The sequence below is a fragment of the Biomphalaria glabrata genome, chromosome 4 (assembly GCF_947242115.1).
Source record: "Biomphalaria glabrata chromosome 4, xgBioGlab47.1, whole genome shotgun sequence".
Lineage (NCBI taxonomy): Eukaryota > Metazoa > Mollusca > Gastropoda > Planorbidae > Biomphalaria > Biomphalaria glabrata.
The window spans coordinates 2,733,522-2,759,605 of record NC_074714.1 but is presented as its reverse complement, the minus strand read 5'-3'; the positions used below and the strand labels follow the sequence as shown (position 1 = coordinate 2,759,605).

The following is a 26,084-nucleotide window of genomic DNA, read 5'->3' as shown; positions in this document are numbered from 1 at the left end:
ACTGTTGTACATATTTCTGTGTTACATTTGTAAAAAACAAATTTCTTCCTCTGATGATGTTATTTGATCATTGAAAGCAATATGATTGTGTTGTTTGTCCACTACATCAATCTTGTCATTCCAACTTTAATCCAAACAAAATAATTCAGACTGATATTTTGTTTTCTAAAACCAAATTATTTTTAAACGTTTCTGTGCAATAGTTTTCAATGAATGTTATGGAAGATTCAATTTTTATTTTGACAATCATTAACCTTCATTGTTATGATACATTTATTTTTGAAAAAAATATTTCCATTGTACATTTCATTTTATGAATTTTAGCTGAGGCACACACTCATGTTTTTATCTGATGTGATATTTAACTCTTGGTTTCTTTGTGGTGACTTTCTGGGTTTTTATTTTGAGTATGTTATAATATGTATTTTTTTTAAGCTTTAATTTTATTTTTAAAAATGTTGTCTCCCTTAATGTGACTTTTTTTTTTTTTTTTTTTTTTTTTAAAAACCAGCACCCGTCACTGACTTACAGGTTTGGGGTTTGACTTAGGCAACTTATTTCTTACTGTAATCATTTCGGAAACAAAATGAACTTTGTTATTCGCTATATCATTAACAATTTTAGTAATACACATGAAGAATATTTAAGAAATATCCCACATTAATTTAAACATTCCCAAGACTGATACATTCAGATAGTCCTTTGATTAATAAAAGTTTTGGTCAGGACTTATAATAAACTGATACATTGAGCTTTTTAACGTGTCATTATTTTGTTCTGGGTATGGACAATACTTGTATTTTAACAGCATAATATATATATATATATTTTCAAAAAAATAAAGCAATAGCTGGAATCTGCTAGAATTTCTCTGGTCTCTAATTTTTATAAATCCCAGTATTTATTGGCCACCTATTAGGCAGTTGTACAACTAAGTTTCTTGTCAGTGATGGCAAAAGTAACCCGTCTCTTTACTTCAGCTGATTGTTGTTTGTAAAATGTTTCGGATTTTCCTTTAGAGTTGAAGATAATCTACTTCTTTGTCCAAACCTCCCACAGGATGACAGGGGATGGGAGTGGGCAGTGTATCAACCCAAGACCAAAATACAGTCCAGCGCACATACCACAAGATCAGGCAGCCATCCTGTGTACCAGAGCCCCCCTAATAATTTTTGCCATAATGTTTAGTACTAATCAATGCCTAATGTAGTGATTTCTTCATACTGTAGATATGTTAAAACCTGATAATCTCAAACATGTATAACAGATATGAACATTTTTGTTTCATGCAAGTGACTGCTCCTACTGTTTACAGTCTTTGTCATGTCTAACCAATATGTTGATCAAATGAAAGACATCTCCTTGCCAAAAACTGCTCTCACATACCAATTAAAGTGTGAACGAAAACAATCTTTTATTTTTAGTTTTTTTTTTATTTCCCAATAACATTTGTGTGTAACATATGAACAAGAAAAAAAAAAATGCGAGTTAAATAAAACATTAACAAAATTATGACAAGATGATGAAGGTAGTAAAAATTTGTGACTGGAATATCAGCACCTTGCCAAATCTGGCAAGGTTTATAGACTTAAATATAGTGTTTTAAAACTAAATGAATCTGCATGCTGCATTCTTGTACAATCAATATTTAGCTGCTAAAAATGTAATGCTGTGCAGCAGGTCATTTCTAATGCTAGCAGCATTACAACCTGGCATAAGGGAAGATTTTCTCTTTTTTTAGTGTTAGTTCCATAACTAACTTCAAAAGCCTCCACACTCATTATTAAAAACCACAAATTGGTTATTGAAATTAACTAGAAATTTGCTAACCTTTGTGAACACAAAAAATACTGAACATCTAAGCAGGTTCAATATGACTGCTTGGCCATTCTGTCCTAAAATCTGATTGTGAACAGGATGGTCCATCCACAGTTGAAAACATCTTGTACTATTTCCAACCTACACAAGGCTTGGGGATACTATGTAATAGGTTTTGTAAAATGTGTAAATCAACTTTTAAAAATGAATCAGATCTGATCTGCTGAACATGAGCATTAGTTTAAAAAACATTTTGACTGTCAAAACAAATTATGATATTCAGCGTCATCCCAAATGAACTGGGGGCCTGAAGTGGTCACTCGAGACACTGTCAATAAATCTAATGCTCATGAATCGGCCAAGTCCCTCTGTCCAAAGTATCGAGACACAAGGCATATGATCAGATTGAGCTCTTTCAGCAGCGGATCTTCTGGTGACTCCTGAAATGGGACAATGTTAATAAGTACAGGGAACATTTCATGTATTTAACATGCAAATGATTTTGGGTGATTATTTAATAGCATAAACAAAAGTCAAACTACTTGGGATGGTCTAAAATGGGTGTAACTGATAGCAGAAACATTCAAATCTACAGGTTACTAAATGTTTGGTTCCTTATTGCTAGTGTAACTGAACAAAGAAATATCAATTGTACAGACAGAAAAACGAATAATAATAATAATAATAATAATCTTTATTATCCGTAAGGAAATTTGTCTTACAATTTGTGCATTACACCAAACAAAAAACATTATAACTATAAGAAACCAAAGTGTACATTCACACCAGACTCACTCATAATTTACATGTGACAAAGTTTATACCAGATTGTTCTTATTTAATGATTTGATTGCCAGGGGAACAAAAGAGTGTTTGTGTCTGTTTGTCTTTGCTATCGGTGTCTTGTATCTCTTTTGTGATGGTAAAATCACAAAATCCTGACACAAAGGGTGATTCTTTATTTCGAGGATAGAATGAAGTTAAGAGCATTTTATAATTTTATTACAAATCTGGAGAATATTATTAGAAGATCTTCTACTAATATAATATTTGCCATCTTTCAGGCTCAACCAAACTTCCCCCACTCCCTTTTTTTGTCAACCAAATTGAGACATAATTTTACATACATATTACTCATGTTAAAAAATAGTATTAAAAAGTTATTTTCAAAAAGCTTGTGATGTTTCCATTTAGGTGACACTAACCAATCAATCATATTATTTACACTTCCAACGAAGCCAAAAGGTCAATAAAAAGTTGTGTAGCAAGATGTTCCAGTGAGAATTTCTAAGACTACTAATAGAAAACATGAGAAAAACAAAAAGAAGCCACAACTTCAGGAAGATTTCGTTAGACTCTCTCTTCGGACACTCTCCCCTTCAATTTACAAAGTCACTTTTGTTGGATCATCGACGGTTTAAAACATTTTCTTCTGAATGGTTTTTAACTGCTTACATCTAAAAATAATTTCCATGTCGCTAAATGTACATATGGAATAAATATCGTAAAAAATATTTCTTTTTCACTCTGGATCACTTCCTACTAGATCTAGGTGACATGTCCACAGGGGTGATTTTTACATCAAAATACAAAATTATTATCAATTTTGGTCCTATAAGCATTCATTTCTTTTATTTTAAAAGGGTGCGCTTTTCCCTTTAGTTCTGTAATAAATATAACATAGCGCAATTTGAATTAAAAAAGTTACTGAAGCTTAACCATAACATGGTAGTGAATGACGAACAGCTAAGTAAATAATTCTGTTGAATCATGGAAAATAATATGACACTAACAGCTGGGAAAAAGTGACACAGGATAGATCCACATGGAGAGCGAGCATTAAAGGAAGGGTCCCGGCTTTGCAGATGCCATACACAACTGTAGTAGAAAGAAGGGTGAAAGTGCAATAGCCCCTGGTGATTACAGATGCCTACGCAGCTGTGTATCAAAGATTGGCCTCTTAAGTCACACAAGAAGTTGCAAGGGAAAAAAAATGATCTCGAGATGTAAAATGCCACAGAGAATACCAGAGAAAAAGAGTTCAAAAATTAGAAAATTTATTAACTTTTAAAGGAGACCTAATTGGCTATACTGTATTGCATCACGAAACTATTGTATTTTTTAACCTTCTTTCTACTACTGTTGTTTATGGCATCTGCAATCCAGGACCAATCCAAAATTTTTGTTTGTTGTTTAGTGCCAAAGATTGCATTATTCTAAAAAAAATGTTCAAAGAACTAGTTGTGTATATTTGCATGAAATAGCACACACCCATCCCTAACCTTAGCAATCAAAGACAATGCCTTATAAATATATTACCAAAAAAAGTTCATAAAAGACGTAAATATGTTTTTGAGGAACAATGAAAATGGCATTTATATGTCCAGAAATGGTTGGTACCGGTATGTATAAATGTAGTCAAAGCAAAAAGTTCTATATATAACTATGTGTCAGCACAATTATGAGGTCAGATGCTCTACTCACCAGTGTTGCCCTGATATTGGAACACAACCGTGCCAACCGCCGGATCCAGGAACACATTTCAGGGGTCAGTGGTTTCTGGAGACTGGCCAGCAAGGCAAAGAACCAACGACCCTAAAACAAGGATAAGACAATGGTTATGAAATTGCAATAAAAAAAAGTAGTTATAAATTAACTGCTTTAAGCATTCTTAAATAAAAAGATTGATACACTGTAATTCTCTTCTTATCTTATATAATACAGACGTTACTTCAAAAAAGAAGATGATTACGTCCTACACGTCATGAATTCAGTCATGCATATTAACCAATGACTTAAATTCTGCCAAATCACTGGTTTTCCTGGCTAGCTCAGGCAACCCATTCCATGTTTTAATAACACTAGGGAAGAAGGAGTATTTGTACAAATTCGTCCTAGAATATGGGACGAGGAATGTGCCTTTATCTTTGTGTCTTTCTGAGTATTTTATTAAATTTTGTTTTTGTATTTGAAGATTATGGTTCAGCGTTTTATGTATAATAGCTACTTTACTTTTAAGTCTTCTATCCTGAAGGCTTTCTAAATTTAGTGATTAAACTAAAGATGTTACTCTAGTCAAGTGTGAATATTCGTTTGTTATGAATCTCACTGCTCTAGTTTGTGTCTGTTCCAGTTTCTTAATGTTTTCTTGAGTTGGGGGGTCTCTACAAGTTTCTTTCTTATAAATTAATAGTTTAAAGAGACAAATGGCAAACACATAAGCATATAATATAAAGTCTGCTTGCTTGTCATTATGTAGTAGCAGCATTGTTAAACTAAGGTAAAGAAAGAAAATTCTGAAGCCTACATCTGAGATAAACCACGCAGTGGTTTCCAGTTCAGGCAGTTATGCGTATAGTATATCTCATATAGGAGGATTTTGGGGCCAGAGTCTTGTTCAGACCTCTTGCAGGGTTAGTAGCACTTTTCCATGACAAAATTTTAGGAGGTTTTTTAAGGATGAAATGTATGATGTGTGTGTGTGTTTCCTATCCGTTTGTGTGATACATAGTAAAACATACACAAAACTAAGCATTTATCAAATCAATTATTGTTATTTGATTTTTAAAATAATAAATATCTTGCCAATATGCCACAGAAACAATGTTATCAGCTGTGGTATGTCCACAGAAAATGTAATGAAAGTTATCTTTTAATCTATTAACAACTTGACTGTCATCCCAAAACCTCAAACAACCATTTTTTTTCAAAGATTTATTTAAAAACATTACAAATAGTTACTTTTCCTTTTTTTTTTAAATAAGAAACATTCTTAGAGATGCCTTATTCATGATGTATATTCTCTGTGATGGAAATGTACATTTTTAGTTCCTATGTGTATCTTATAGATACTAGAGTCATGGTGTGCATTTGAGGTAATGTTTTATTCTTCTATTAGTTAACTTAAATCCTTTTCATAAACAGAGCCAGTAATATATAGGGCAATATTGGCCTATTTGAATGTTTAGTTGACATTTGCTTACTAAAAAATGGCTTTTGGATTTGGGGGGGGGGGGGGGGGGGGGGTTTAGACCTATTCGCGTTTTTTTCCCTAGCAGAATCATTTTCAACCATATAGTTTCCCTGGCTTTTTACGGGTGAAATAATTTTTACGGACTTTTCACGGCTGTATGAGAAATATTTTCGTTAAATCTACAGTAGATCTAGACTCTTGATGTAAGTCACTAAAATTCGCGGACTTTTCAGGGATGTGAGAGAAATATCTTCACTATATATATATTCTAGTGATTTAGCGTAAATCTAGAGTCTAGATCAAAGTCACGAAAATTCGCGGACTTTTCACTGCCGTGTGAATATTATCTTCACTAAATTTACAGAAGATCTAGACTATAAAGCTAATTAGCTAAAATTCGCGGACTTTAACTCTAAGTCACTAAATTTTGCGGACTTTTCACGGCTGTGTGAGAATTATCTTCACTAGATTCTAGTGATTTAGAGTAAATCTAGAGTCTAGACATAAGTCACTAATATTCGCGGACTTTTCGCGGCTGTGTGCGAATTATCTTCACTGAATATACCGTAGATCTAGAGTCTAGATCTAAGTCACTAAAATTTGCGGACTTTTCGCGGCAGTATGCGAATTATCTTCACTGGATATACCGTAGATCTAGAGTCTAAATTTGCGGGCTTTTCACTTCTTTGTGCTAATTATCTTCACTAGACTCAAAGTGATTTAGCGTAAATCTAGAATCTAGCGTATTTCTAGAGTAATCTAGACATTAGATGTATCGAGATCATTAAATTGACAAAAATTCACGGAGTTTTCAGGTTAGGTGCGAATTATCTTCACTAGATCTAAATTAGATCTAAATCTAAATCTAGATACTATTACAGTTACTAGATACTAGCTAGATCTAGAAGATTTACGGACTTTCCACGCAAAGTCACTCTTAGTCTTACACTTACAACAAGAAGATTTTAGGTGAGGGAGGGCCCGGAGGAGTGTAGCCTACAAATTAGTCTTGTAATTGCTCTAATTATAGGCAATAGTCACTACAGACTAGATCTAGCGCGTCTTTAGTGGTAACAATAAATGACTTCAGAAAAATACTGCCAGGTGAAATGCTTGCTTGATCCAAGGCCATCTTCAATCACGAGGTCGCGCTTCACAAGTGGGTGAAAGGCGGTGTAGACGCGTCACTGGTCAGCTCATTAACACAGCCAGCCCGTAAGGTCATGCGATCAGAATGCCTAGTTACGCTGTTGTTTTTCCCCTCACATTTTTAGCAAGGAATAAGCAAGATTTTTTTTTTTTAAATATTGGGTAAAAAATTTTAGGAGAGTGGACAAAATTTTAGGAGACTTTCGGCAATTTTTAGGAGAATTTTAGGATTTTAGGAGACTTTTCATTTTTTAGGAGATTTTAGGAGTTTTTAGGAGCGCTACGAACCCTGCTCTTGATATATTATGCAGCTTTGAAGGACATGGTCAGCATTCACTGGTGATGCTCCACAAGGGCAGGTTTCGATAGTCACGAATTTTAGCTTCCGGAACATATGTTGTCTCATTCTGTAGTGTCCAGATCTGAGTCAAAAATTATGCATTGGACTATCACAATTGACGTGTTGATCGTAATAAGAACTCACTTTGGTATTTCATGTACTAATCATACTGAGGATTTGTTAGGCTAGGGTCTTCAATGATGTTTACCACTAGCAATGTTTTCATTTTACTTTTCACTACAAGAAGTTACTGCAAGAATATGTTGTCATGAGCTCTTACCTGTTGAGAACTAAATCCTGTTGCTTCCATCCAGTTGATGTGGTATTCCAGAACTTTGGTCACCTGAAACTAGAAAGAAAAAGCCAGGAGTTATTTTCAGGTACAGAAATGGCAGAGACATAGTGCACTAATGTATGTCATTGAAATCTCAAAAACGAACATTTGATGTCACAGTAATCACCTAATTGCGAATGTGTTACTGAAATGTTACACTAATGCAAATCAATGAACTATTACGTAGATAATGTTACTGAAATTCACACTAATGCAAATCAATGAACTATTACATAATGTTACTTAAATGTTACACTAATGCAAATCAATGAACTATTATGTAGATAATGTTACTGAAATTTACACTAATGCAAATCAATGAACTATTACATAATGTTACTGAAATGTTACACTAATGCAAATTAATGAACTATTACATAGATAATGTTACTGAAATGTTACACTAATGCAAAACAATGAACTATTACATAGATAATGTTACTGAAATGTTACACTAAATGCATGTTAGTGTACATTTACATCCAAGCCTTCCCAAACCACTTCTGTAAGGGAAGCTGTGTGCAGCGCGCTCCCAGGGGGGGTCAATACAAACGCTATAGAGACACCCTTAAGAGTTCCTACAAGAAGTGCGATATTGACATTCAAAGTTGGAAAGCACTAGCTCTCCATCGCTCCTCATGGTGTGAAGCTGTGCGTGTCAGATTCATGAGATACAAAGCTAGGAGAGTGGCCAGCATGAAAGAGCGCCAAACCAACAAAAAGCTGAGAGAAGAAGCAGGCCTATCTGCAACTGACCAAACCTATCCATGCCACGTATGCGGACAGCTTTTAAAGCAAGGATTTGACTTAACAGTCATCTTCAAGTTCAAAGGATACTAGAAATGTGCTTATCTTCAATCACGAAAACAAAACATGTTCAAACAATTTACCAGAAAGACAAACAGTGAATTGATATTCTACTTTTAGTTTTATAAGATAAAGTAAAAAAAACGACTACTTTTACTAAGCCTTGTCAAACAGATTGGCTCACAGCATTTGGTGAGTCAATGGTAACAGTTCTCACCTGATTCATGAAGGCTACAATCTGTAACAAAGGTGGTGTCCCTTGGTCCGAGTCCACTGAGCCTGCCACACTGTCACCAGCCAACTTCTCAGATTTCCCCTGGATCTTTCCAAAACAAAACTTGCACCAACTGTCAGCATTATTGGCATGGGGCTGGAAAGGGAGACAATTTTTTTTTCACTGACAATGTAACCAATCTTTAAACAATTTATAAACCTTGAAATCGAACTGGAAAGATTATACATGGTAATATAAAACCTGCACTGATCTTTGTGACATAAATTAAGAGTTCATGCACTAGAAATTATTTATATAAACTAAAAAAAAAAAAAAAAAAAAAAAAAATGCGACTCAATGTAATGTAGGCAAGAAAGTAGCAGGCATAGTATTGAAAGACAAAATAATAAATCTATGTCAGAGCCTTTCTAAACTCTCACTGTCTATCAAAAGACATTTCCGTAAATAAATGTGAGGGTCACTAGAAGGAAACGTCAAGAATCACAGAATCATCCAGAAAGGTCTGTAAAAAGGATGTAAGATTTATTTGATCAGTAGTATAAGAATAGCAGCTTTTATTCATTGTTCAGTGTGCATGATGCAATATTCACGACTTTTAGTCAGCCAAGCTACTTATATACTTATAGGATTTATACACATTTTTTAAAACGCTGCATTTCTTCAACTCTATAGGCAGCTCCGAACCTGCAGATGTTACAATACTTTGAGAGACAAAAGATCAGCACAACTGTCAAATAAAATGTCTATGGAGTGCAAGACTTTTAAAAAAATTAATTAACTGAAAAACTGAAATGAATGTATAGACTCACAAGATTTGGCGTTGGAATGTTGACTTTCTTCTGTTTGATCAAAGCCCTGTACTGAATTAGTTTCTGCAGTGGGAGAGAAACAAGAAAACATAAAACTAGGTTAAGATGAGAATCAGTTTTGAATGACTAGAAAATATAACTCATTATCTTGATAACTATCTGAAGGGGCCAATCCTTATATGGTAGTGTTAAACTGTATTAGGAAGCAAGAATTCTCTTACAATTTCTGTCCAATACTCCAATATCCTTCCTCAGTGCATCAGATAATGAATGTTAAGAAATGTTAATTTCTCAAATTTATTTCCTAATCTGTCACAAGATTATTTAAGATGAAAAATGGCATATGATACATAACTTTTGGCAACACATATTTCATTGACTGGCCCATTGGCTCAGAAATTTTCTTTTTCAACATAGAATTAAAACATCAAAACTTAGGTCCTAGGTCCTCACTAAGAGAATTTCATTAAAAAAAAAAAATAAGCCACTGGTCATTCTAAAACTATTCTACCTGGCGTAGGGCTGCAAACTCTGCCACTTGTAATCTTTGCCATGACATTGGAGCCCTATAGCTGGGTGGTACTGGCAACAATCCTCCTGGCTGCACAATAAGGAAATAAATAAAATAACATTTAAACTTGTTGATGGATATATATTATTTTAAACTAAGCAATGAATAATGTGGCTGAGGGATAAACGGTTTGGTTGATGAGCCATGTTTAAATCCTGATAAAGCTTTAAAGTTATTTGTAATAAGATATATCAACTCACTCTTTCTGTCTGTTTAGTAAAAAGTTTGTACACATAATTTCTCCCAAACCCAATTTCGGATGAAGTTGAAATTTGGAAAAAATTATTTCCTGTAGCTAACATAAGAAGAACCATTAGAAAATTAAATACTGGTGGGGTAATTAATTATTTTGTTTGGTACTGAACAATGGAAAGAAATTGCACTTGAGAGATGTGGTGGTATAAGTTGAATTAGTAATAAATTATTTTGTTTGGTATTGAGCAATGGAAAGAAATTGTACTTGAGAGATGTGGTGGTATAAGTTGAATTAGTTCCCTTGAGGCCTGAGCGAACAAGTTTTTGTTTTTTAATGCATTTAAAAAGTTATCCAGGTCAAAATTCCCCCAGATACCACCTTCTTTTCCCCTCCCCTCCCCAACTGGTCCAGACGTACAGTGATAGGATTAAAGCACATTGAGAAAGCTAAAAGCATGATCCATACTGATACAATGGAACTTAATATAAGCTGCTTTTTTTTTTTTAAATATATATTTAATTTTTTTCTTGTTCAGTTCACCAGGTAAATGACAGGAAATGACACTTTGTCATCAGTGTATATATAACAATGAGATGCCCTTGTACCTTAGCGAACTGATTACTCCATATGTCCCCCAGAGAGCCCTGCGCTCAATGGACTCAACGCTTCTAGTGGTGACACATTTCTCCCTGAAAAGCTACGGTCTGCTGGCTTTTTCAGTGCACGGACCAAAGGTTTGGAACTCACTCCCCATTGATCTCAGACATACAACATGCTACACCACTTTTAAGAAGAACATTAAGACCTACCTGCTTAAAACGTTTTTAGATTAATTGTCATTTTAGCTGTAGTGTTTGTAATGTTATTACAGCGCCTTGAGCCTACATTTTGTTTGTTAACAGCGCCTTATAAATAATAAAATTATTATTATTACTAATGGGTAAAAGATAAAAGGAAGAAAACAAAATTTCTGCTTCTTCATGACAGGCTGAGCACTCCCGGGGAGGGAATAGGAAATATTTGCAGTTACAGGATTTAAAGAAACACTTTATGTTATTCTTTCAAAAAATGCATATATATATATATATATATATATATATATATATATATATATATATATATATATATATATATCACATTTCTTTTGATGCTTTTATAACACCAAAGTGTTTCTAGTAGAATTTATTTCAGTTTTTTTTTCTTTCAATGTTTGCTCCTCTTCTGTTCCCTTACATTTTAGCCACCCTAGAAATGAGCTTTAAATAACTTAGTCCTTTTGAGTCCCACACAGGGCTGCAACAGTACTATGCCAAGGACTTTATTCCCAAGTTGGGTCCTGCCCATCCTGTTGTCTTAGCTTTTTCAGCTTTGGTCATCAATAGGTTCCAGCTCCCCATGGGTTTTCACAGATAAAGGTCTAAGGGTCAAGCGCTCTTCTTGACTGCGACCAAGGCTTTATACTGTTTACAATTTCTTTAAACGATAAGTTGAGACTAGCTGTTTTACCTCAGTGACTTTAACAGTCTGTTTGTGGTTAAAGGCGCTGGTGTCAAGGTCAGCAACAACCACTTGGGGACAACCCATGGCTTCCTGTCTGAAACATAATGGTATGTTTTGAAATTATTGACAATGTGCTAATGATTTAGTTTAAATATTTCAAAAAACATTAAATAAAATTACATTATAGACTTGACTATATCTAATTCTTATCTTATTCTTATGAAATACAGGCCTTAAAGGGTTAATTAAAAATGGAAGATTATTATCATATTATGTCCTACTCGTCATGCATCTAGTCATGCATTTTAACCAATGACTTAAAAAATTGGACTTAAGATTAAACTAGAGACTAAAGTAGAGATTCTAGATCTAGAATTCTAGATTCTATTCTTTCTAGAGACTACTAACTAGTCACTAGAGGCCTAGTGGCTAGTAGAGTGTAGGGATGTGAAAAAAAAAATCTTTAAAACAAAAATTTTTGTTAATACATCATTAAAGTACTTCATTAGAGCTTTCCAATGATATAAATTATGAATGTATGTGCAGCAGTTAGAAAGTTATGATTTTTAGTGTCCTGTTTTTTTACCTAACCGTTTGATTGTCTAAGAGCTGAGCCGAAGGCTCTTCGAGCTCTAGGTTTGAAAAAAACAACCTGATTGAACAATGAAAAAAAAACAACCTGTTTGAACAACCGTTCTGTCTGGAAGAGATCCGAGTCAATGCCTATGTAAAGCATTGCTATTTCCGATATATCTGGCACTCCGGGTGCAAGAGCTAGAAAGCATGGCCGAAGGCCGAGTATACCAGGAACCTCTGCCATTTTCCTGTTGTACCAAGCTAACAGCGCAGGACTCGCCATTATGTAACAGTTCCTTGAGGAACGGCGCAAGACTATCGACAGGGCTGTGAGAGCTCTCTTTCAACTCCGCTCCGTGGACACTCCCACACGAGTTTTGTTTTACTATTTATTTAGCCTAACCACTTCCTCTAATGGTCGTTTCCACCCCAGTGCCACGTTGAGGCAGAATAGCGTACTCAGGTTTTACCAAACCAAAATTAACACTGAGCCCAATGGAACTGTGTGAGAGGAGATGGTGTCACTGGATAAGCAGGGGATGTCACTGGATAAGCAGGGGTAGGCTAGGCAAGACACCCCCAGGTCAAAAGTTCAAAGTTCAGATTGAGTATTGAGTTTAGTAGATGATAGAGTTAGAGGGACTCTACTGACTAGAGTTTACTAGACTCTAGTCTAAGTCTCTAAGTTAAAGTCAGAGTTTTAAAAGTCTGTTAAGTCTTAAGAGTTAAGTTATAAATCTAAGTTAGTAAGTGAGTAACTCACTGACTGGTCACTTAATTAAGTATTAATTATTATTAATATTAATATTATTAAGATAATCATAATGATAAATTAAAATTGACATAAAAAATGTTAAAAATTAATCACATTAATGATTAAATAAATTATTAATTAAAATGATTTTCTACTAGACTCTAGTCTAAGTCTCCAAGTTAGAGTCAGAGTTAAGTCTGTTATAGTGTAAAGTCTTAAGTTATAAATCTAGTGTAAAGTCTTAAGTTATAAATCTAAGTCAGTAAGTGAGTAACTTACTGACTTCACTGGACTTCAGTGACTTCAGACTTGTGTTGTCACTTAATTACTTAATTAAGTATTATTATTAATATTATTAGATACCATTAAAATGATTAATGTGACTAGATACCTAACACGCCGAAGATATTCATTTCCTGAAGTTGGTGGAACATTGAGATTAATTTCTTCATCACTGTTTTCTTCCACAAACAAGGCCTGTTCAATAGCAGGAGCGTCACTATCACTATCATATTTGTCCATTTTTACTTGTCTACAGTCTTCTGTTCACTTTATTTGTCTACTTCCGTTAATTTTGCTGTCCTGATTTGGTTTTTTTACTTTTTGATGCCACTAATCTATATAGAACTCGAAATCTATATAGATCAAATTATTTCCCTTTCTCAACCTAAGCGGCAACCCGATCCGTAAAATTACTTTCGTTCATAAGCCTACTTAAAGTACATGTGGCGGATTGTTTATATGGGCATTTGGGCAAGGCTCGTAAAATATTTTATAATACTCTCTTATAAAAGCCCCCCCCCTCCCCCAGTTACAGCGTCACAACTGGCCCTCGCCTTTTACAAAAGATTGTTTACAGACTTATCAGTCAGTGGCGTAGCAACCGTGACACAAGGTGATTCTAGGCGCCTGGCTAATGACCGTAATATGTAGCGCAAATAGGCGTGTCTATATGCTAATGTCAGGGCCTATTTTGACACCCATTCCGCCCCTGCCTAAGTAACTGTTCTTTTACTACATATCTTATGTCATAAAATCATAATCGCAATATAAATATCTGATACGCACGGCCACGGTACAACCACACTGCTAGAAACTGAACATAGCGAAAGTGTTCTTCTTTTGTTTTCTTTTGTAAGAAAGCTGAGCTGGTTCGGTCATATTGTATCTTATCTTATATAATACAGACGTTACTTCAAAAAAAGAAGATGATTACGCCCTACGCGTCATGCATATTAACCAATGACTTAAATTCTGCCAAGTCACTGATTTACCTGGCTAGCTTAGGCAACCGATTCCATGCTCTAACAGCACTAGGGAAGAAGGATTATTTGTACAAATTTGTCCTAGCATATGGGACGAGGAATGTGCCTTTATCTTTGTGTCTTTCAGAGAATTTTAATAAATTTTGTTTTTGTATTTGAAGATTATGGTTCAGTGTTTTATGTATAATTGCTACTTTACTTTTGAGTCTTCTGTCCTGAAGGCTTTCTAAATTTAGTGATTTTACTAAAGGTGCTACTCTAGTTGTAAGACATGGCTCATCAAAAGCCATCCTTCAAAGTACAGTGGAGGAAGCGCAAAGCGTCACCCAGAGAAAAGCTGACTGGATATATATATAGGCCTACTGCTAAGATGCTGACCGGGAAAAGTGGAAGGATTTGGTTAGGCCCTACACGAAATGTAAAATACCATAACGACGAGTCAATTGACAGATGATGATGATTATGAAAATAAATTTCTGTTTATATTTAAATAACAAACGATTAAGAGTTTGTTTTTTATGACTTGCATTTATTTACCGGTACTTTTCTATTAGGCCTAAGTAGTCATCATATTTATTCTGCAGGCTGCATATTTATGGCCAGTCATCCTAATCAAATTTAGCTACATTTCTACAAGATTGTAGGTAGCGATGGTATGAGTAAACAAGTCAACGTCAGTAGGCTTACTGCTTGTCTCGGGAATTTTCGGTGCTGTCTTATTTGCAAGAGTACAACAAATGCATCAAGTCAACTTATCTTATCTTATATAATACAGACGTTAATTCAAAAAAGAAGATGATTACGTCCTACGCGTCATGCATATTAACCAATGACTTAAATTCTGCCAAGTCACTGGTTTTCCTGGCTGACTCAGGCAACCCATTCCATGCTCTAATAGCAGTAGGGCTAGGAAACGCTGTTTGGCAAAGATTTGTTTCTGGAAATGGAAGGAGGCGCCACACGGTCTCAAAATTGTGTAACTGAATTGTACATCTCTTTTGATAGAATGCCAAAGATATGATTCGGGTAAGCTATTTTCTGGTTTTTGAGGGGAAACTCAAAATATTGTATCTCGTTAATAAGTTTCCTTAATAATTTAGGGTAGGCATAGAGGTCTATCGTACACATGCATGGATAGGTGTCACTGGCAGATATGATGAGAGCAGGGCCGGCCTTAGGCATAAGCAAACTAGGCAGCCTTCTAGGTCACCCGATCGACGGTGGCCTCGGGACATGTTATTTAGAGAAGAAGTAGCTAAACGTATGCCCAATGTTATTGTTGTAGTACACTAGGTTTTAAATACCAAATTGAGTTTTTTTTTTTCGCTGCATATTTTTCTATTTCTCTTGGGGCCACCTAATTCACTTCGTCTAGCGCCTCCGACTAGCTAACGCCGGCCCTGTTCTGAGCAATTTATAACAATAATACTGTTAAGAATGTCAAACTCGCGAGTACTGGTCTAAATAGTTAAAACACACGTCTTACAGATGCAGCATAGTTTAGAAGTAGACCTTAAATCCTGCTTCTTTATGTGGATGATTAGCGTACTTTTTGCACACATCGAGCAGGAGCTTCAACTTGCCGTCATTGACTTAGCTGAGGCTGTTGCCTCAATTGGTCTAAAAACCCAAGAAAACAACAAAAAAAAAAACCTCAAATGCCCTTAATTTTAAATATTGTGTTTATCCCTAACATAGGTCAGTGATCCCCAAGCAGCAGCAGCAGATGCAGGAAAAATATAAGCTTCGTTGTGGACAATTCAGCTAGAATGGGTCCTTACCTAAAATATTCACTATAAATAAAATACGATCGTCTTCAATGTTTTACGAATAAATACAGCTATAAGAATCAGATTCGTAGGCTACCTAAGAACACTATGAATGGTCAATCAATTACTGAAGCTACCCCCCCCCCACCATAAATTTCAGGAGATTTTGGGCATTTTCAGGCAAAGATCAAACAATAGCAGACCTATTCTTACCCTTCACTTCCAAGCAAGCAAGTTATCACATCACAGTACCAAATCATAACAACTCAAACACATTTTTTTTTTAAAATGAAGTTTTATTTTCATATCATGGATTTTCCCAAATTAAAAGTGCACAAGGTTCAATGAGTGAGTACCAGTAAAATACTGAAACTCCAAGACAATCAAAACGTATTACAATTGAATGAGGCTTCTCAAACAAAGTCTGTCCAAATAAAAGGGAGAGAAGGGAGATAAATCAGAAGAGAGACAACTGGTTTCAAGACCCAAGTCATTACACACTTTTGAGCCAAAAAAATAAAATTAAAAAATCTTGACAAATGTCAATTTATATCTTGACATATCTACTTTGAGGGAGAAGGGGTATATTAACAATGAACACATAATCTAGATCAATGGACACCATCTTTACAAGGTGTACAAATAGACAAATAGATTGTTTAGATCAATGGATACCATCTTGACAAGGTGTACAAATAGATTGTTCTTTTCCATAAGATAACATTAATGAGCGTACACATTGAACACAAATTTTATGTATAAATAATAAAAGAGTATTTGAAATAAACTTTTGTTATAGTCATCAATGGGTGAGTTTTTCTGATGAATAGCTAGGTTTAAACCCATGTTTATATGTTGGATATATACGTTTATACCTACTAATATGCTAATGTACCTAGCTTAAACTGTAGGCTGAAAAGTTATACAGGTATAAATTAGGTTTCAAGTTCTTGCATCAACTTATTAATTGTTCATAATTATCAACTTTTGAAATTGTTCGTAATCAACTTTTGAAATTGTTCATAATCATCAACTTTTTTAATTGTTCAATATTTAAAAATAAACAACGACAAAATAGCAACTCTGACATTGACAGAAAATGTAACAAAACAACAAAAAAAAAACAACAAAGAAAAAAAACAAAGAAAAAATATGACTTGACACAAACCAAGATCTCTAGCTTAAAATAAACATAAACATAGGATGAGCTGAGACAACAATAAATTATGAAATCACTGGAACATGAGCTTAATGCTAATACATTTCACTTCATCCCATTATTGCAAACCAACGTGATGCTAAATATAGATCACTAAACAAAGCAACATTGCAGAAAGTTACAGATATAGAAGAAAGATAATCACAGAAGTATCATTTTACCTTTAACTTATACTGACAATAATAATAATAAATGTAAAGTTAATGTTACAATCTTACAAGTAACAAGCATGAAAAGCAGTATCCAGCATTGGTGTTTAAAGCTGTAACTATTACCAGAGGCGCCCCAGAGAAATGCTTCAAAGACCAGCTTAGGTGTCAACTTTCCTTAGCTGACATAGAAGAGACTCAGAACGAGACAGCTGGAGGTCACTCACGAAGGCAGCAGTATACACATTTGAGACTAAAAGAAAATCTGCTGCTGAGAACAAACGCAGACGGCAAAAAGAACATCTAAATCGACCACCTGCAAACAATGGTTATGCTTGCCCTGGATGTGGCAAAATATGTAGGTCACAGCTGGGGCTACACAGCCACAGGAAATACTGCATTCCTCACTTATCTTCGGACTCGAAGGCAAGCCTTATTATTATTACCTTTAAGACTGTGTTTTATGACAGAAAAGGATAGCATTACATTTTTTCCTAATGGTTAAAAATGAATAATAAAATACTGGTAACAAAATGAAGAAAGTTTGAAAAAGCAAGTATAAGCTTTATATAAGTTATACTGTACTTAAAGTACTTATAGTAAGTTAATGCATTTACAGTAAATTAATGTAATTTATTACTTTATTACAATAGCCCCACCCCCCTCCACCAAATATTTTAAACAGAACCTCCCAATGATGCTAAGCAGGTTTCATCATAATAGAATTACAAGCACCATGATCCTAAATTTTCCTTGAGTCAAGCCCCCCCCCCCCTAATTTTATTTGTTAATTGTGTGATGTACTTGAGCGGTCTTGTGGAAGTCGTAAGGCAACACCTTCAAGCTTCATGTCAAGTTCAGCATGCCATGTGGCTGGTGTCAATGACTAAGAGAAACAAAACTTGGTTGTCTTTTAACCCCCCCTGAAACCAAAATTTGAAATAACTACACACTTCAAATTTTGAAGCAAAAATATTTTTTTCATATCACACAAAATGTTGTCACAAAAAAATTATGAATTATAAATATATCTATGTATTGGGTTTGCGAGGTCGTGTGAAACTCTGCACTCATCCTTTAGAATTGAAGGAAATGCCATCATATAATATTTTAATTAAGCAAGAAGAAAAAAAATATATCCAAGAAAATTTTGGACTATATCAAAGAGTTAAAAATATTTTATACTAACAGAGTCCACTATGTTGAATTACAGACCAGGAAAATGTTTGAATGTAATGTAAGGGAAAAAAGTGTATAAAGATTTCCAAAGCACTGCTGAGTCAACGTAGCACCAAAATGAATTCTTTTAACATGAAAATATGTTGAAATGAACACAGATCAAATAGTAATATATTAGTAGCATAGTAACTGGATTTAAAACACCCACACCTTGTGATGAGGCTACTAGATTTATATTTCAAAATTGCTCTCCTGGCAACATTACAGCATCATATTTTTTTTACATGAGGAAAATAAAAAGGGTGATAGGTAATAAGTAATTATAATAATGACATTTGAAAAATATGTCCCCCTTTTAAGCAACACTTAGCTTAGACCCATTGGATCTCTTCAAGCAATGCTAAGCTTAGACCCATCGGATCTCTTCAAATAGAGAACAAATATGTAGCCATCCTCTGTCAAGTCACTATTTTATAAGCATCTGTGGAATGACCAAAATTTGTGCTAATTTTTCATCCTTTCCTCTTTGCAATCACATTAATATAACATACACAAACAAAATACAAATAAAAACATTCCATTGAAAAGTTTAAAGCTTTTGCATTGTTAATCTCAGACTTTTTCTGAGAATAAGTTTAGTCACAGTGATTGGAAACTTAATGACCACACAATGATAACGCTCATTCAATTTTAAACCAAAAAAAAAAAAAATAATAATAATACCTGTTGCATAGATAATGAATTGGTTTTCTTCTAAATATTTTAGCCTCTAACAACATGATGTTAGACTGGCAAGAATGACGATGAATGTGACAAAGACAAAAAACCACTCAATTATCTCAAAGAAACGAGGCTGGGTGTCATGATGTCATCTTTAATACAATCGCGGTTATCGACTGATCATCTTTGCTAATGACAAAAAGAGTCAAAATGGCCATGAATCACAAAATTAAAGCAAACATCCACTTAAGATGGTGGTCTGATTGACGTAACAACTTTTATTATAGTAATAAGACCCCCCCCAATTTTTTTTTTTCCCCAATTAAGAAGCATACCTCTTAAAATGTTCAAATAAATATTATTATATTTTTTCTTTCTTTAAAAAAAACAACAACAACAACAAAAAATGTTTCTAATACGCTAATCAATAAATTCCTTATTGGGCATTTTGACAACAAATTATGTAACGTCTGGGATGTTTAAATGAACTTGTGAATGACAAACAGAACTGTAACATGGCAACGAGCTTTTGGTCTACGCTGACCACAGGTTACCATGCTCTGTGTTCAGGCCTACAATGATGATTGATCTTGTACTAAATCATCATCATCATCAAAAGTCCAGTTACTTTTGGCATAGTGGTCAGTGATAGTTCATGTAACCAAATACTTCCACTATTTCCATTCAGCAGCTGTTCTTAGCAAAATGTCAAGAGAAAGGTTGTTCCATTAATATCAAATTGGCCTCTACAAATATCATTTGTTTATAAATGTTTACTAAATTTGTACTTAAGCATATACAGAACAGTGGACACCAGGTGGGAGGAGGCTTCAGACATTGCCAGTGACAGATCATTATGGAGACAGCTTGCCGCCCAATGCGCCGAACGGCGCGGGAGGACCTAAGTCTAAGTAAGTCACATACAACATTTCAAAGTTATGCAAGTTTCAAAAACTTTGGTGGGAAACCTAAATATAATTCAAATAGCCTACTAATTCACACACAAGATGCCCACAAGCTAATTTTAAGAGGTATGCATTAACAATGTATTTTTTTTGTTTCCTTTTTAAAATACATATTTTCAAATGTTGTAGTCAATACATTTAGACACTACTTTAGACCATGTACATACACAGTGCACAGTGCACAGTGCACAGTGCACAGCGTAAGTAAAAGAAATAGTCAGCACAGGTAGAAACTTAAGTTATCTCACTCTACAAATACAAATAGCTCGATTCACACAAATAAGAGATTACAGAAAAAAAGAAGAAAGGTTACAAGGATATAAATATATAAAATAGTGTACACTTTTAAAAAACATTGTCGCTACGGGAACTAGTTAATGACTACTAAGATTTACCCAAAGAATTTTCCACTAACCCAAAAAAATATTTTTCATAAATACACTATGTTCTTATTTAAACTGCGTCTTCAATGAGTTCTTGTATTTTAATATTTAATAAATATATAGACAGATATTTATATTGTCAAGAATACATCACCAGGCAACTATGTATTTAATGAAAAAAAAAAATAATTGCAAATTTTTACATCAGACTAGTGGACTGGTTTAATAATAATAAAAATGCCCTCCAGAGTTAATAAAAAATCTAGTGATAGTCTACTACATGACTTAAATAATAAAATAGCAACACTTGATCAAATTAGGTGACATGAAATCAAAACATTTAGAAAGACAAAAGCTCATTCAACTAATGCTTTAATCACTTTTGAAAACTTTTGCTTCCAACAAAATTGTTGATAGCAGTTAAAAGAGGAGTTACACGTAGAAATATATTTTGCAATGAAGCCATGTCATCGCACAGACACACACATGCAGGTCATGGAAGTATCGAGTTTGGTCAGCAAAAAAATTTTTAAAACTTTTTCAGTCACATAAAAAAAAAAAAAAAGAGTTACACAGCAGCAAAATAAAAGATATTAAAAATTTGTCTAATTACACGAAGACTAATTGAAGTATAGATTCATAGGCTTAATTTCACTTTTAAAACAGATTCTTCAAAAACCCAATTTAATATAATATAGAGAAAACAAATGTCTAATTTCACCAAGGACAGCAGTGTTTAGTTTGAATTCAATTTTGTTAAGCTTGCACCAGAAAAAAAAAAAAAAGAAGAAAATGAAATGTTTACATATAGTTAAAAATTCATGTACATAGGTAGAACAAAAATCAAATACCACAGCATCTTTTTATGATCCAGCTTCCTGTTCCTGACCCAGGCCTTCCAGAATGATGCCCATTGGTGTTCTCTTTAATCCAACATACTCCATCTTGTTGGCAAATTTATTTTTAAAGTTTCTTAATCGCAGTGAGGCATGTATCAATATTACTGAAAAAAAAAAAAGCAACAAACAAAAAAATAAAAAAGTTGCATGTTTGCTCTTCTTACGTATGCCAAGTGAAATATTTGAATTATGCTTTCAATAGTTTTGTACTCTGTACAAGTCCTGATAAACTTCAATAAAATGTTTGTTTTACTGTCACTGGTCAAAGATGAAATCAACCACCTTCCCCTCAAAAATCGCAAATAAATAAAAAAAAACTGACAATATTATCCTATAAATTACAAGGGTTCCTTCAAATAAGATTATAATTATGTCCTGCATATACATGTGCATATTTAGTCGTGCTAGTTGATTAGAGAATTAAGTCTTTGGTTTTCCTGGTTGACTCAGGCAACCTATTCCATACTCTAGGGAAGTAGGAGCCCTTGTATGAATTTGTCCTAGCATATATGGAGTTAGAAAAGTGCTTTTATTTTTTGTGTCTTTGTATTTTATTAGGGTGCATTTTCTGCATATGGTTTCTGTTATGGTTTAGTGCTTCATGTATTATTGCTTAATTTACCCTTTAAGTCAACTCTGAAGTAGCATCCGAAACATGTAGAGTATAACATTTTTAGTTGTTTACCTTCAGTATCTCTAAAATTGTACTATTGGTATTACTCCAATCAAATGTGAATACTCATTAAATCCCACAATTCTATTTTACTTCTGTTCTAGTTTCTTTGTTTTCTTGAGTGGTATCTAACAGACAATTCATATTCTAATAGTGGTCTAAACAAGGTTAAATCATATTTTAGTTCTTGTTTGATATACAATGTAGAAATTTCTTTCAATAAATTATAATGCTTTATATGATTTTATAATAATTTCATCAATATGGGGATTCCATGATAACATTTCATTCATAATAACACTACTTTTAGTTTTTAAATTAGTCTGTGTAATTGGTTTACCATGAATAAGACAAGAAGTTGTTTGTTTGTTTTTGATAGCTTTTAGTTGAAATTTTTCTAGGTGGATAGAAATGCTCTAATTAAATTCCTGTTTCCGTAATTTCTCTAAATCTCTTTATTTTTTTGCAATTTCAGTATATCTTGTGTTGTACCTGTGTAAAAAACTTCATGCAAATCCATTTCATTGTTCCAGAGATCTCTTGAGAGATGATTGAATAAGTGGTACTTAATAAAAAAAATATTTAATATATATTACATAAAAACATATATATATTCAAGAAAAGATACATACACAGCATTGGGAAGGCAATCCCAAACATAAACACAAGCACGGCTCCAAACATGTACACCACAAAGTATCCTGCGGCAATGATGGCGGCAACACAGAAGACCGGGTGATCATGCTTAAAACGTTTGGCTTTGTATTGGCTGTTGGTGAAGTACACAAATACGCCAAAACAAATGGCTAAAGCTGTAAATCCTAACAAGATCTGAACTGGGTGGATGATTCTGGGAAGAAACAAAAAAAAAAGAAAAGAATCTTTGAAATAAATTTTATCTGAAAAGATAGTGCTATCTAAATATCTATATAGTTCTAACCCTGAGACACAAACACTCTTTTGTTCCCCTGGCAATCAAATCATTAAATAAGAACAATCCAGTATAAACTTTGTCACATGTAAATTATGAGTGAGTCTGGTGTGAATGTACACTTTGGTTTCTTATAGTTATAATGTTTTTTGTTTGGTGTAATGCACAAATTGTAAGACAAATTTTCATTATACGGATAATAAAGATTATTATTATTATTATTAAGATTAAAGATATGCCTTGGATGCATTTCAATTTTTAGTACTTGTCGAAAAAACAAGTTATTCTATAAACCATAAAGGCCTCCTAAATACTTGTGTTCATCATTATCATCATTTCTTTGTGTTTCTTATGGAACATAGGGCCTCAGTAAAAACATGCCACTCTCCACAGTCTCTTGCTAGTTTTTTAAAATAGTTTCCCAGCTCTTTCCCATTCTCTCGGCCTCATCTAGTACACTGCATCACCTCGTTCATTTTGGTCTTCCTCTGCGTTTTGTTCCATGGGGGAGGGGGGGTCCACTCCACTCTAAGGCCTGTCTAGTTCCGTTGTTGGTATCTTTTCTATGGGTTTGACCAATTCATCTCCACATTCTCTCTACGATCTGGACCTCTATATTTCACTGTCCGCCCATCTCCCATTTCTATTTTGTTATACCAGTGTATTTTCAAGATATCTCTTGACATATCATGACATATGTTGATGAAGGTCTTTACTTTTTTTTGTTGTTGCTTCAGTTGTTCTCTATGTTTTACAATGATACAGTAGGGCCGCCTTGACAGTATAGTTAAAGATTATATTTTGTCTTGCTAGAGATGTGGGGAGATTTCCATATGTTGGTTTTAGGTGTGTAAATGTCTTAGGCACTAGATTAATACATGTGTATCTTAACTTAATGTCTTCATCTGTTCCACCTGATACACTGACTACACTTCCAAGATATATAAAAGTAAAAGATATATAAAACTACCTAGATCTACTTGGTCTATGGTTTGAGAATCAAGTTGTCTACTTTTTGTTTATTAATTTTTTTAAATAGAATCCTAAATATGTCTAAATGATAAATGATAATAAACATTTGACTCCCAATTTGAGTCTTTGACTGACTGATTCAGTGATTGACTCTATTGTTGAGCTACTCTATACTAAGTCAGTCTATAGTCATATATTCATATCAACTTTATACACTAATAATTATTATTATACAGTCTACTGTTTCTTACTACTCTTAGACTTAGACTTTAGACTCTTAGTTAATACTCTTCTCTTACTGTCTAAAAGTCTTAGACTTATTCTTAGAAGTGTCTTAGTTTTAGATTAGTCTACTCATGATTCTCATCTACACAATTTAGACATTTAAATCTAGATATACTCATGATAATCATAATAAAATGACTGTTGAGAGTACTTGGGACTTGAGAGTGAGTAGAGTAGTGAGACTGAGTTGACTGGTCTGAGAGTACTGAGACAGAGTGAGTGACAAGTCCGAAAAACTTAGTAACTTACACTTACCCAATTACAAGAAATATTAACAATGCTGTAAGGAAATAATTTGTCTGATAATAAAGAAGATTGTTTAATACTCTATTAGACCATTTCTCTGGATCGTTAATTTGTGGAATCTGAAATCGTGCAGTCTCAAAGAGAAAATCTCCCATTGTACGCAGTGGGGCAAGTTCTACTTGAGCCATTTTAGATATTTTAAAAGCGGAAATAGTTAGCCCAAAACGACATCGATATATCTAGAGTGTACATAGGTCTGTGAGCCAGATTTATTTTGCACTGACATACATTTTAATTGACAACTTTTCGGTCACTAAAATGAAAGCCCAACACATCAAAGGTATATCATATATAATACTTTAATAGATTCGTATCAATCTTTATCATATAAATATAGGCCCATTTTTTGGGGTATTACAGCATAGCACACATTCACCTTTTACTATCTTGTAATGTAAGGAGATGAACGTATTCTAAAAGTCATCCTTTACAGTCAACTCGCGATAGGCACAAGAAAAAAATTTAAAATGGTCGACCCCATCTCCGATATTGACCGATAGCATAATATAGACTTAATGTGGATTTAATCAAACGGTATCTCAAAACAGTGTATATTTTGTAAGATATAGATATAAGTATTTTTATTCATAAGTGAATCTTTATTAACAGCTTTTAAAATCTTGCCCCGGTCTTCCCAATTATTAAATCTGGCCCTGCAATGGGTAGGCCTATATGATAATTTGTATGCACTTTTTAGCACTGCTGAGTCAACTTCTCTTAGCGCTTTCTTTTTTTAGCATAAAATAATTTCAGTATAGACTAAGTATTAGGCTATCACTTTATGACTTGAAAATTATTAGAAAACAATTAAACAACATATATATATATATAGCCTAGCAAAGCAATGAACTTGAATCGATTCTAATGTAACCCACAATGGTTCTGTTTTGCTTCCATATTGGCCAAATCGTCTCCTTTAATGACTGTTTCCTTCAGGATCCACGTCGAGGCTATTTTAAGAAGCGTTTGCAAGATTCCTTGTTTGTTGTCATAGTTAAAAGAGAGCGTCTTTCTCGTGCATCTTTAATTGCAAATGATTGTGTGGCCGCCAAAGTTCCCTGCAGAGCACCACATGTCTAAGTTGTAAGATAATTTCTCAGTTGCAATAATACATAAAACGATAAACCGTTACTTTTAAATAAAAAAACAACATCCTGATGAAATACTCAGAAAGACACAAAGATAAAGATACATTTCTTATTCCATATGCTATGACAAATGTGTAGGCTAAAGTGCTCCTTCTTCCCTGCAATGCCAATATTAGAGCATGAAATAGATCAAAGCGTCTGAATCCACCAGGAAAGCCT

At 33.9% G+C, this 26,084-nt stretch overlaps 2 protein-coding genes across 2 annotated transcripts; both read right to left on the bottom strand.

The window, feature by feature from the left end:
• Window positions 1-1,429: 1,429 nt before the first annotated feature.
• LOC106058407 (gem-associated protein 2-like) lies at window positions 1,430-13,634 on the bottom strand. Its single transcript, XM_013215831.2, has 8 exons — window positions 13,454-13,634; window positions 11,739-11,826; window positions 9,977-10,066; window positions 9,466-9,528; window positions 8,639-8,791; window positions 7,561-7,629; window positions 4,303-4,413; window positions 1,430-2,258 (listed from the first exon to the last, which is right to left on the bottom strand). Exons 1-8 carry the CDS (start codon window positions 13,582-13,584, stop codon window positions 2,166-2,168), a joined length of 798 nt encoding a protein of 265 aa, XP_013071285.2. The 5' UTR covers window positions 13,585-13,634; the 3' UTR covers window positions 1,430-2,165.
• A 7,933-nt stretch (window positions 13,635-21,567) lies between these two features.
• Window positions 21,568-24,931, bottom strand: LOC106058408 (PRA1 family protein 2-like). Its single transcript, XM_013215832.2, has 3 exons — window positions 24,727-24,931; window positions 22,916-23,133; window positions 21,568-21,714 (listed from the first exon to the last, which is right to left on the bottom strand). The coding sequence occupies exons 1-3, from the start codon at window positions 24,903-24,905 to the stop codon at window positions 21,575-21,577; spliced, it is 537 nt and encodes a 178-aa protein (XP_013071286.1). The 5' UTR covers window positions 24,906-24,931; the 3' UTR covers window positions 21,568-21,574.
• Between the last annotated feature and the right edge of the window lie 1,153 nt (window positions 24,932-26,084).